General features: G+C 37.6%; 1 protein-coding gene across 12 annotated transcripts in view; it reads right to left on the bottom strand.

The window, feature by feature from the left end:
* Positions 1 to 13,922, bottom strand: part of SGCD (sarcoglycan delta) — a 1,323,040-nt gene that overhangs the window by 327,276 nt on the left and 981,842 nt on the right. For all 12 annotated transcript variants that reach the window (XM_039836682.1, XM_039836683.1, XM_039836688.1 and 9 more), the window contains one exon: positions 1,049 to 1,237. In XM_039836682.1, coding sequence (XP_039692616.1) covers positions 1,049 to 1,237 — 189 coding nt within the window. The remainder of the gene's footprint in view (positions 1 to 1,048; positions 1,238 to 13,922) is intronic.

Below are 13,922 nucleotides of genomic sequence, written 5' to 3'. Positions count from 1 at the left end.
CAAAGTTCAGTCTGCCTAAGAAACGTGCAGGAAAATTATTATCTGGAGTGATTAAGTGTAATAATAGATACATGAAAGGAGCTACAGGAGCATCAGGAAAGGTTCTGCAAAGCAGGGAAGATGAAGAAAAGCAGCCCAAGCAGATCATACTGCCCAGGCAAGGCAAGGAAGTGTGACTACGCATACTGTGTTAGGGACAAAAATGAATTACTTACTTTCGACATCACAAGGAAAGGATTCCAAGGGCAGCAGATTACTGCCCTTTATGCCCTCATTAAAAAGTTAAATTACTTATATTGCTAGAATTGCTAGGAAATCTTTTGGAAGACATAAAAAATCTCGGAATAACTCCAGAAATAATTTTTGCCAGGATTTTCTTTTCATTTGAACTTCGACAAGTAAATATTCAATCAGCAGAGTGGCCCCAATTATCAATAGCAAGAATTTCTTCAAAAAAGTATAAACACAAATTCTTTAAAAATGAAATATAGCTACCCTTCTCTCATTTCCATCTTACCCAGGCAGTGGCAAAGAGAATTTTCTCCCCCCAAATCAAGGAGACTCAATTTACCATAATAATGAAATAAATACCAGGTATAAGTAGTTAAAATTCCTAGATAATCTCCAAAGTCTAATTGTATTCAGATGTTTCAAATTTTACCTCACAAAACCTTTCACAATCATTACTAAACTTCGGGAAAACTTACTACTTTGAACTTATCCCATATCTCCTTCTGCAGTATTTACTCAAAGTGCTTGTAAACTGCAGGATATAGAACACGGTTATCAAAACAGAGGGAAAGCATATGCGAGAATGTAAAGCGGGGAATGCCTCTAAATTAGATTACCAACCTCCGAGGAACTGAGATTACAAAGAACTGAGTCCATTCTCACAGGTAATCTAAAAAGAATTATTATTATTTTAACCAAAACACCGGGTTGCCGCACATTTTGAATACTATTCGAAACCATTTTTTCACCTTCCTCCTTGCCCCACACTTCCTCTTCCCCCGAGGAGAGCTAAAGAAACTTGTGTGGTTTTACTTACAATTGTGAAGTTCATGACTTTGAGAATCCAGATGGTCATGGCCAAGTTCACCAGTATTAAAATCATCAGGAGCAGGACAAAGAAATACAGGCATCTTTTCCGCCAGCCATAAATCCCCACTTTGTATACCTGTGGCCCCTCGGAGCTGGGCATGGTGCTCCGGTGGTGTGTGTACTGTTCCTGAGGCATCTGAAATAAATGAGGTGAGAGAGAAGCACTCGCATTAAACTGCCAAGAGGAAAAAGGATAAAGGAAAAGAAAGGGGAAAAAAATCAACTGATGAAGAGATATGGTTGGCTGCTATCTACACATTCCCCCCTCCTAACAACTCAAAATCTGTTTTCTCTGGACAAAAGTGGCTCCTCTGGATGCTTGCGTTAGGCTTCTCATTTTATGCAGCCATCTCTCACGATGTACACTGAGACATTCGCATACACACATATCATGGGAAGGACAAGACTCCTAGGAGGACATTTTCCAAATGTCTCTTAGAATCCAACATCTTCATAGGGAGACAAAGATTTTTCAAATTCCTGAGGCTAAAATTTAGAATTTGTCTGAGAAAATAAATTTACCCCAGCAGTTCACTGTGATGGTATAATAATACCATTCAGGCAATTTATTCACCGGTAACAACCTCAAGCACAATCATTCCGTATTGCCAGAAAGTCAATGGTGAAGGTAACAATTTTGATCTTCTCTCTCTTCCAGAGTTCAAAGGGGTGCTGATGAGCACAAAGATGAAGCCTCACTTGACTCAGGAATCTTCAACAAGTGATAGCTTGGGCTTAAATGCTTCCTTTGATGGAGAACTTACTACCCTCAAAGTTAGTCCTTATGAGTCAGACAATTCTAATCAAATGTTATCAATCAACTAATTTATTTAAAAAACATAAAGGAGACTCAAAGTCAAGTAAGGTGTGAACACGCCTTCCGATGGCTTGCAGGCTAATGGGAGGAATGAGCTAGTTAAACAGTGAGTATAGTAGAGTGTTAGAAAAGCTAAGTTAGGAAAATATCTGTCGATATTAGTAGGCCAATCCCCTTTAAAGTAAGGAAGCTGCCCCAAACCCCCATTACACAAATTATCTTTATACCAGCACTACTAATTAGGTACAAATCTAAGTAAGCATATCGCTTACCCGAAATTCTAAAACCAAACCAAATTTTAAAATGAAATACAAAGCTACCAACATGTATCATTCAAAATGGGAAATAACTGACAACTACAAAGGGTGATGACTTGCTAAAACTAAAAGGATAAGTAGTTCCAAGGACTTGAGCACAGCATCTCCTGGGCACAGCATCCCTACTCTGCCACGAAGCATGTGAAAACAGGGCCCCTACTGATTTTCTCCAAATTATTGCACAACCTTTATTTGAGGATTTTACTTCATTTAGCCCTCATAGAGGCATACTTCATTTTATAAGAATAATGCCTGCCTCTGTTTAATTTCATGTTACTTGACAGCAATTAAATTAGTGACATGTGGTGCCAATGTGACCATGGTGACAAACAAAATGTGGGCCCTAAAATCACATCCTTGGTTATTAGGTCATCTTCCAGATGGTTCAGAATACGATTCTTTTATGGTTTTCAGATAATCATTGAAATGTATGCATAAAATCTAAAAATCCCTCCAGAGAACTCATGGCCTTTAGATTTCAAGTAAGAATTCACTTGAAAAACCAAGTGAATTCTTACTTGTGGTCAACTGAAATGCTCAATAAAGGCCTGCATGACATCTGTCTCATTCTAAACACTATCCTAGCACTGAAATCGGGCGCTACGATAACTATCTGTTTAAATATATGTGTGTGGAATAAATAAGTGAAAAAACAAATGCATAAATGATGAACAAATGAATGATTTTCTACCCACTATGAAATCTGCTGCTGTCTGGGGGCATACAAAAGTTGAACCCAAATACCATGGGGAAGTTCTAGTTTATATCTTTGCAAATTTCCATTCCAAGCTCCCAAAGCACTGGGTTCCCAATCATCAGTGAGGTTTATGCTATAAGAAAATCTCTATTTTACTATTCAGCTCCTTACAATTCTGTAGATCAGGGCTATGTTCTAACAACATGGGAAGACAACACAGTCATGGCTCACTGGCCTTTTTACAAAGATCAATTAAAAGAGAGAAAAATGTCTTATAAGTCTTAAGGAAATTAGGTCTTTACTTTCTGTTAAATTATATTCTGTAAATTAAGGAAATGATCATAGAATCTTAGAATTATATCTGGAATGTCCCTTGATTCTAATCAACTAATTTTATAAATGACCTGATTTAAGAATAGAGAAAGTGACCCACCTGTGCATGGCTAGGGTAAGGACAAGACTAATAGGAGTTGACTCTTGTAGGTATGATGAACAATGAGAAGTTCTTCACAAATAAGTGGACAAATGAGAGATACTGTCACCGCACCAGTTGCCTTTTCTCTGACATTTGCCCCAACCAATGGAGGAATTATATAACTTAACAACAAAACAGAAATGACATGTTCAATATCTATAAGAGGCTGGAGAGATGAATATCACACTTAAAATTGTTTTTTTCATACACAGATTGTTACAGTTTGCCAGATATTAGGGATTTTCTCCATCCGGGGTTCTCAATCCTGACACACATCAGATGTACCTATGGAGCTTTTCAAAACATCTACACTCAGGTCAATTAAGTAAGTCACAAGAGTAGGACCCACGCATCAGCACTTTTAAAAGCTCCCCAGATAATCCTAACGTGTAGACAAGGTTGTATACCACTAGTCTAGAATAATGTCTCTTGATGCAGCAGAATCCAGAAGAAACTTTTAACAAATATATATTTAAATTCTGAGCTCTACAATGGAATTAGAACTGTTAAAAAGCTTTCCAGGTCATTTCGAGCATTTGGGATAACTTATCTAAAAGATGGTCTCCCTTTTTTTTCATAGTACAACCATTTCAAAACAAAAATCTTGAAGCAAACTCTTCATATAAAATAGGAAGAAAGCAGGGCTCCTCTGCTTAAAGCAAGAATGAAGGCTTGGCCACTTCTGTAGAGCCCTTGAACTCCTAGAAACCACTGATGTCACCCGACACAAACTTATTGACTAGCTGAGTTGCTCAAAGCCCAGAAGAGGAAGCAGCCCCCTTTCAACTCATATAGCGAATTAGAATTCAAAGGGGATCAGAACTTAGATCCTCCGACGCCTGGTGTAATGGCCTAGTCTCTATGTCACGAGGGCTCCCATAGTATCTCCACCACAGCCCCTGCCTACTTTCATGAGCCAAGAGAAGCAAAATAACTCCAATCTGCATCTCTGTAATTAAAAAAAAAGATAGAGTGATGGATAGATCAATCAATAGATACATGAGGAGTAGGGAAGAGAGTGAGCAATTTTATATGAAGGATTATGTTAGGAAGCCTTGTCAGCTGAACATAAAGTAATGGACACATCTGTTGTCAGGACTCCTGCCTGGAAAGAGAAAATTTAGATATGCTGAGTACATTAATTTTTTTTTTTTTTAGTAAAAAAAATCAAAATATGTTGAAATGATAAAAACATAAGAGAAAAGACAATCTCCAGACTGCGTTTCTTTTTGATTCTTCCAAAAAGAAGTTTGCTGTCCAAGGAATGAAGATGAAGTTTCAGGTCCTTCCTTGTCCAGGTCCCTTCCTTGGCCCTAGGAGGGGCTATAGTGATGCCCTAACAGCTCTATACATCTTAATAAAATTGGCTTAAGAAAGATGTGTTATCTGCAACTAGCTAAGACCCTGTTCTTTTACAACTTCCCTTTCTTTTGGGGGGCTTTGGAAGATTTACGTGTATTTCCGAGGTCTAACTAACAGGAACTAAAATTGGGGGTTCACATAGTTTGGGTGCAGTGGTATACATTTTAAATGGTTTGCAGACACGTCCTTGCAGAGGTACATTATTGCTAGCTGTCCTGGTGTAGGAATTCTCTCAGGGCCAAAAGACAAATTCACTGTAAACATATCCCATAATGGCCAGCACCAGAGAAACCAGAAGCTACTGGGACATTTTTTTCTAATCATCTAAAATTTCAAATGCAGAATTCCATTCTCATGGTCAAAACAGAAATTCTCTCCTGTCAAGAATATACTCAATTCAGCATCTATAATTAAAATGCTCCAGTTTTTTTTTATGGGAATCATAGAAAATTGAATTAATCAGAATTCTTGTGTTTGCGCTGTGTGTCTGTATTCTGTATGCAAAGTTACATCTTTTTGCATCGCAACCATCCGTAATAAAAAAGTAACTTCCATTGGAATTTACATAGGAGACGCTTGTCTTTCGATTGTCTGTACAGAAAGTGAAAGTGCCAAACAGCTGTAATATAAGGAGACTAGGAAAGAATATGCAACCAAAAACTAGAATAAGTATGTCAGTTAATTATTAAAATATTAATATTTTCTGGAGTTTGATATGCCACCTTCTAAAATTAATAATTTTCTTTCTCATTCTAAATACATATTCATGTTTTTAACTTAAGTTTATATTTCTAATTCTTTGGTTTTTCTCTTAAAACAGCCCCACATATTGTTTAAGCTTCAGGCCCCACAAAACCCAGATCCTCCTCTTGCCTCTCGTAAGGGGCCTCAAGTGTACACCAGAACCTCTGTGTAACACCACCACGAGACATCACTGCTTAGCTGAGCTCAATGGGAGGTACAATTACCTATGTTCCACTGGAAGTGATTTTCAGACTTTTAAATGCATAAGAAACACTCTGAGAAATTGATTAAATGTAGATTCTTAGGCCTCATGCCAGAAGATTCTAAATTAATAAGTCCTGGTGCATCCCAGAAATCTGTGTTTTTAACAAGCACCAAAACTGATTCTGATGCTAATGGATGAGTCACCATGCTTCAAGGACACAGATTTTAATCTAACACAGAAAAATATGCCTGGCCCATCTTCGCCTCCACTTGAGTTGTTTCTCACCAGATCACTCTCTTCCCTCGCATATTCCTACATGAACGTAGTTTGCCATCCCTCATATTTTCACTGTATTCCTACCTTGGAGCTTTCATTTCCATCATTCTTTCAGAAGTATATTGAATATTATGCTCCTTGCAATGTTTGGTGTCTTGCTTTTCCAATGAGCACAGATCTTTCTGCTATATATAAAAATCTTAGCTTACCTTTATTATCTTCTCTATATGAGGCCTAATTTTAGTCTCATTGATGCCCAGGGTTCCCAGGTCTTTGGCAAACCCTTGGAATCTCATAAGGTCACCCATCTACTGAATTGGCCCATTCAAAAATCACTAGTGATGTCCCTGATCAAAATTCAATGTACTTTTCTTCATGCCCATTTTCCTTAAACCCTCTGAAGCTTTGAGTCTTTGCCAACTTCCCCCTCCCACTCAGAAATTTTGTCCTTTGGCATTGATGACTGCAGGTCCAAGGTATCCTTCCAATGCCTTTGACTACTATCAGTCTTTCCAAACTCTCCTCTCTGCTTCTTTCTTTCGGGTTCACATTTTGAGTTAGTGTTCTCTCTCTCTCATCTCAGAGACAATGTTCAATGTCATATTGCACTTTGTGCTATGAGAATGAAACTCAACTTATCACTTTTACTCATTCTCATTTCGAATTGGATCTGCCTAAATGTCTTTTACCCATCTACTCCCTCATATAATAACTAGTGATCATCGATCAGATTCTGTATACTGTGCAAAAGGTCTCAAGGTACCACAGGTAAGAAAAATTGCCTTGCCTTTATGCAGCTCACCGCCTGGGTGGTAGGGGAACAATGAACAAGTAAATGCACAAAGAAACAAAATGAACTGTATGAAGCACATACACTGAAATATATATCCGGTAATGTTAAAGAAAGCATCGTAGGATGGAAGGCATTTTATAAACTCATCAAGAGAACTCTCTGAGGATGTAACATTTATGTTGAGACTTGAAGGATAAGAAAAAGACAGCAAAGTGAAGACCGGGATAAAAACTGTCCCAGGCAGATGAAAGAAAGCAAAGGCCTCAATGTGGACAAGGTCTGTGTGGCTGGCTATAGTGAGTGAAGTGGAGAATGGCGGGAGAGGAGGCTGAAAAAAACTGGGAGTCAGACGACGCTGGGCCTTAGAGACCGTACTGAAAAGTCAGAGGTTACTGAAAAGTCAGAATTTGATACAAGAGAGTGATAATCTGATTTATAATAGTAGCAGGTCCCAGACCACAATAGGTGCAAGATAAATATTTGTTATTTGATGGCATTTAACAATCTTTCTTTTTCCTCCTTCTATACAATTGTATATCAGAACACTCCCAAAAGTTGAATAATTTGGCAAAATGAATCTCAATCAGTCTAAAATGTTCCCTGAGGAGGCATTTTTGCATCTGTGGGGGAGTATTAGGCATGTGAATTTTAAAAAGGAATCCCTCTATCCAAACACACCCGGTTCTTACAAGACAGAATTACTTTCCATCAGACTTTGGGACTAACTTTACTTTGTTAGACAACATTTTACAGTCATATATGTCATCTCTCTGAATATATCCTAAACTTTTCTAAGTATTTACAACTTCTCTTAACTCCTATAGCATCTAAACAATGGTATGTGTATGTATCTATGCAATTCTGTCTAGCTAGCCAGCCTTAGCATACATTTGTTCAATAAATGAATAAATGTCAAGCCAATGTTAAATAACAAAGCATATACTCCAGTAATAAGTAAATAGCTATAAGATCAGAAGCAAAGGAATGAAAACTTACACAACTTGCCCCCTTTCCGAAGGCGCATGCATTATACTCAGGTTAAATAAGCTTAAATACAGAGCATTAGTCTACTCTTTCATCAGGTTAATTTCAGTGTTAACCTATTTAAAAACAAATCCAGTTGACTTAAAGATCATTGGTTTCTTGCACACAAAATGCAATAGCATTATATTCCCCAAAGAATATAGAGCAACTTCCTGTTGCTTTGCCATTAGACAGCGGGGAACTACCAATAGTCAAGGCAATATCATAACATAATCATAATAATTGGTTAATTAAATAGTTGCCAAATATATAGATGTAGGGTTTCCAAGAAGGTGATTCTGGATGGGTGTATTACTAAAACATGATTTTGAGGGCCATAATCTCATTCAAATGTTCATACCTGGGATCACATACCATTATAGTATCAAGGCCTGATGCTAATTTAATGTGGGAGTCTCAGGGAGAAGATTCATTTTAATGCCTGGACTTGTGAAGAACCTCCTCTTAGGCTGTGTGATCTTGTTTCACTTCTGCCACTGCAGCCACCACCAACCCTTCAGTGACTTTCTGATACTTATGCAGGTTTTGCCAATGGCCTCACAAATGCCCAACATTAGTCATAGAAGCCTCAGAGGGATCTGCACAAATCTCATGATCCCTGTGAAGTCATCACAAGGATCCTTGAGTCAGGCTCGGCCTAAGTGGTCCCTGGGACCTGTAGCTGTTTATCATCTAATTAAGGAAGTTGCATTATATGTCCAGCTTAACCTATACTGAGCTTCAAAGTCATGAGTCCCACTTCTTTGATAACTCTTTGATATCTTATGCAGAAAATGGCCTGGTCATTCTCAAGTGGTCATAGATGTTTTACCATGTTGACTTCCCTTCCTAAATCTGGTCAGTACCAAATAGCTACTAGACAATCTTGTATTGCTCCTCTTCCTACATTTCAACAGTTGATATAAGAATGATGGAAGGTCTTGAGGCAGAAACATACACAGTTGGCATACTTTGTGAGGCTGAGCACATATTCTAGAATAATAATGTTTCAACCCATCACTTTCTGTCTGCATTCAGTGTTTTGTTTCAGCAGGGTTCTTCTTCAGGAGAAGAACAAATGTTTCCTTTTTTTCCCTCCCAAAGAAATATCTGGAAAGCAGTTATGGTATCTACATTATCAACCTGCTCTGGAAGAATGGATTGTTTTGAGAGATGATTAAAAAACAATCGGTAAACTTCTAAAGACACATCAGTGCCATCAAGTTTCCTGCTGATTCTTCTTCGGGCCCTGTAAAACTTTATGGTTCAGAGTCTTCTCTGAAAGCGTAGAACTGAGAACAAGTAGGTACTAACAGGCATTTTACTGTTTGTTGGACTCTTCTACCCACTAGGCTTCATAACTGAGTGTAATTCTGTTATAGTGACATATTGTGGGGGAAAGCACAGACCCAGCCTTCAAAGAAATTCTCAATCTTGATCTATTTTTAAACAGAAAAAAAATATTTTTGACATCTACCACATGCCAGGTACCACAGTAGATCCTGGCAACGTATAGGTCTTTGAATGGATGAATATGGTTATACTTCTGCTTTCACCAAGCTTGTGTTTAATGGGAGAGATGGACAATAAATGAGTAAATTAAGGAAACCATTAAAACTAAAGTTAGGTGACAGGAAGAAAACAAAGAGGATTTCATGATAGAAAATAGAGGGTGATCCACACTGGTGAGGCCTAGAAGTGAAACAAGTTTTCTGGCAGAAGACACCACAAGCATTTGGCCTGAAGAGCCTGCTCAAGTTAAGCACAATGGCCAGCAAGGCTGGCTTTGAATGAGCTCAGAGGAAAGGGTACGGGATGAGTTTGTGGACAAAGGCTGTGGGGCTGTGCCTTATAGGTTGTGGTAAGGAGTAAAGAATTAATACAGCCAGACTAATAACTATATTATCTTCTTTAAAAATTAGACAAGTAATATAAATCAAGTGAGCTACGGTTTGTTGATGATGAAACTCTATTTTAAAATTTCCAGTACATTTAAACGTAAACATGAATTACATCACTGTATATGATTGTAACTAGTTCATATAAATAACAGATGTTACGTTACCTCACAGGCTCATTACTGTATCTAGAGTTTGTGGTAGAAGCTGAGTCATTTTGAGTTATCTTGGCATGTAAATAGTTTTCCATTAGCCATGTTAATTTTGAGCTCTGCAATTTAAAACTATCTGCATTCAAGGGTTGTTTTCATTCAGTCATCCATACAAGGCATTAGTCTTGGATTGCTAACATTTGGCACATTTTAAACAACTGTAACAAAGTCATCATTTTTAGTATTGATATAACAATTAACATTTTTCTTGTAAAATTTATCCAGAATAATAAATATCTATTTATGAAAAATGATCCAGGAATGGCATGTTCTATTTAAACAACTATTTGGATTAATTTAAAAGTTAGGTATTCCATTATTTTAGTTTTCTAAGAATTTGAATATGTGTTAAACATTTTATACTGGAAAAAAAAAAAAGATTAGACAAGTGAATGTATTTAAAATAACCAAAGAACATACAGTTAACAAAATCCCTTTTCCATTCACACTTTCAGCTTCCCCTCTTAGAGGCAATTATTATCAGATTTTTTCTCAGCCTATTGAAATGTTTAATACTATACGTGTTTTATTCAATATATACATTCAATGCATACACGTTTAAATTTTTCTTTTTTGCACACACACGGCATATTTTATGCTCTTTATTGTTCCAAATCTAACTTGGTCCACTTAATAACATAGTTTAGGGATAGTCCCATATAACACACAGAAATATGCTTTTTAAGTTAGTTTTAAGTTGTACAAATACGTGATATTTAACCTAATCAACTCCTTAGTGATGAACATTGATTGTTTCTAGTAATTTTCTGTTACGCTTATTCGAAACCAATAAATAATTATCTAGTATTACATTGTGCTGGCACTAGATATTCAGCTGTAAAAAAGACAGGGTCCTGCCTCTTGGACCTTTCATTCGAGTGTAGGACATGATAAGCAGATAAACACACATGTACTTTTCATACTTATTGGAAGTAAGTCTAGATCGGAGTGAACAAGGGGGAGAGTGTGAAAACAAGCTTGGAAACACAGGCAGAAGGGTTGGTTGCACCTTGGATCTTATGAGCCACAGTAAAAACCTTACATACGAGCTGAGGTGTAAGAGGCAGATGATCAGATTTTCACTTCGGATCACTCCAGCTGTTCTCCAAGGAATAGAATGAAGTGGACAAAATTGAAAGTGGAGAAACCAGAGGCCTATGACTGCTATTCTCGCCCAGAAAGCAAAGCCCAGACCTGGGCAGAGGTGAGGGAAAAGGCGGCGAGTTGCTATATTTGGAATCTATTTGGAAGGTAGCGCTAACAGGGTTTATTGCTGCCCCGAGACATAGAGTTTCATGCAAGGAAAGGACGAGAGTCAAGGGGAATGTCTAGGTTCTGGCGTGAGCAGCCAGGTGAACGATGGTGCCATGCATCAGGATGGGGAGCTTTAGTAGATAAGAGGCTCGTGGGGCAGCAGGCAAATGAAGTGTGTGGAGGGGAGACAGAGAGCTCTGTTTCATCATGTTAATTTTGAAGTGCATAAAAGAATCCATGGGGGTGGTGTCACAAAGCCACTTCGAAACGCATCTGGAATTCAGGGGAAGAATGAGTTTAGAGATTAAATGTTTAAGACTCTTGCATATGAGTATTATTTAAAGCCATAAGAATGGAACATAAATGTTTCACATGTATCCAAATGTATAGCTCAGAGAAGTCCTGAGAAAGCAGATGGCTACATCAAAGTGTGTGTATGAGTGTGTGTGTGCATATGTGCATAGTTTTTATAGTAGTACAAAGTTTTCTTCAAAGTACAATTGTCATATATATAAAGTCAAAATATCTCTGATAAATTAGAAGATACTTTAGTGTAATTATGACCATTAATTCACACTCTCCTAGAGATTTAGATGTGTGAGGTGCCAGTTCGAAGTAGTTTCAGACAGAAATACATTTTGAAACACACATACATATTTGTACTAGGCATTATCAAATATATGAGATCATACGTTTCTGACAACACTCTAGGAAATTGATATTTTAAAACTATTTCATAAATTGAAGTCCTAAAGAACGAAAAAATGTTTTGAAGGACTCGAAACCAGTAAATTGGTTAGGGTGTGGACTCAAATTTAGGCCCAATTTTCTTCTCATTACACACAGAATGAAGCAAAGACTTGGCTTTCCCTGATAAGAGGCAAGGTTTAGAATTACCACCTAGGTGTGTATTTGGTGTGTAATGCGTAAACACTGCCACCACCTGACGAATATGTGTTTTCCTTCAGGTCCTCCCATGGCACTATTCTAGGCATTTGGGATACATCAACGGGAAAAACGCAGAACTCTAATCTCACGGCAGTGGTAGGAGGCAGTGATGAAAGAGACAGATAACAAAATTGAAAACCATGTTTGAAACTTGTGTTAAAGAGAATAAGTGTTATGGGTGAAAGACCAAAGGGTTGGAAGGAGAGGAGGAGGAATGAGAGAGAGGAGGAGGGGGAGACAGACAAACAAGAAAAGGAGGGTCATCCATGCTGGGGGGTGGGGAGCAAAGCAGGTTCAAACTGTAAAAGCATGGGAAAGGCCGACCTCAAGGAGATGGTGCTATCTGAGCAGACTCGCAGGAATCTTGAGAGTCGTCGAAGATTTGGCTGTGCATAAAACTCATACTTCATTTTAAACATGGTCTTTGATGTTGCAAGTTGAGGACCAGAAAGGAACATGTAAACTGAACACCCCTGAACAGGAAGAATAATTTCAAATGCCTGACCTTAAATTTAATAGTGTAATTTTCACATGCAAAAGACACTGCATCGGCCCACTGCCAACCCATCTATGGCCAGCTTTCTTAATAGGAGAGAAACATCCTTTTCCACAAACTAGCTACCCTGTGTTGTACAAGGTTCGTGCTTCTTAAATCCCCATGGATGATTCTGACCAGAACCAGATAATGACAAGAGCAGTCAAGCCACTGTGGCTCTTCTGCAACTTGGGGACCAAGCTGTGTAATAAAATAATAATGAGCATGACTTAAACACTTAAGATCAGAGGATGAGCCACAAAGCTTCGAGGGAACATGGACAATATAAAGTTCAAAGCATTATTTAACAGATAAGAAAACCAGGTTCAGGGAGATGGCTTAATCAAGGTCACAGAGTAAATTAGTGACAAGACCAAAGTCAGTTAAACTAAAAACCAGTATGCTTCTCACAAATTCCAGGCTTCAATCTTTTCAACTTAAATTCCTATTAGACATCACTTTCATCAACCACTACACATGCTTTTTGATCAATACCCAAAAGGCAAATGACAAGAAGGCCATAGGTTTCCTAATGAAAAGAAAGCATACAAAACTGGTGACAAACTCTTGGGTAATGATTACTGTGTGCCAAACACTAAATGTTTTACTGAACTTGTTTAATCCTCACAGACATATAATTATGAGGTAGGTATTACTATTATCCTCATTTTACAGGGGAGGCAACTGAGAAACAGAGAAGTTAAGTAACCTACCCAAACTCAGCTTGTTAAAGACATAGCAAAAATTTGAACACAGAATGCCTGGTTGAAAACCTGTTCTCTTAATTCTTGTGTTAAATACTTCCAGATATATGTATATAGATGGTCAGAATAGCATGATTACCAACATAAAATGGTTTTGTCACAGTTTTAGCTATAATTTCTCAACATGGGTATTAATTTTAACTCAATTCATCAAATACTTATTGAGCAACTACTGTAATTCGGCCAGGGTGCATGTTACTCTAAGTACAGGTACTTTTTCCCCCCATAGGCAATAAACTGTCTAGAATATATCTCCAAACTCATAAGCTTTTACAGCATCATGAAAAACAGCTATAACAAATTAGGTATATCCTTTTATAGTGATTCAATAGTTCTATAAAATTAGCATTGATCCAGTAGACTCTCCCTTGATAATTCTGTTTGGTAAGGATCTGTAGCTATTATCTAAGCTCTCAAATGCTTGCAATAAAATTTATGGTCTGAAAGGAAATACTCTTCATCTAAGTTTTACTTCTTCTTCTTTTTTTTTTTTTTAAATAA

This window comes from Pteropus medius, unplaced genomic scaffold (assembly GCF_902729225.1).
Source record: "Pteropus medius unplaced genomic scaffold, Ma_sr-lr_union100, whole genome shotgun sequence".
Lineage (NCBI taxonomy): Eukaryota > Metazoa > Chordata > Mammalia > Chiroptera > Pteropodidae > Pteropus > Pteropus medius.
This window is presented reverse-complemented; position numbering and strand designations above follow the sequence as displayed.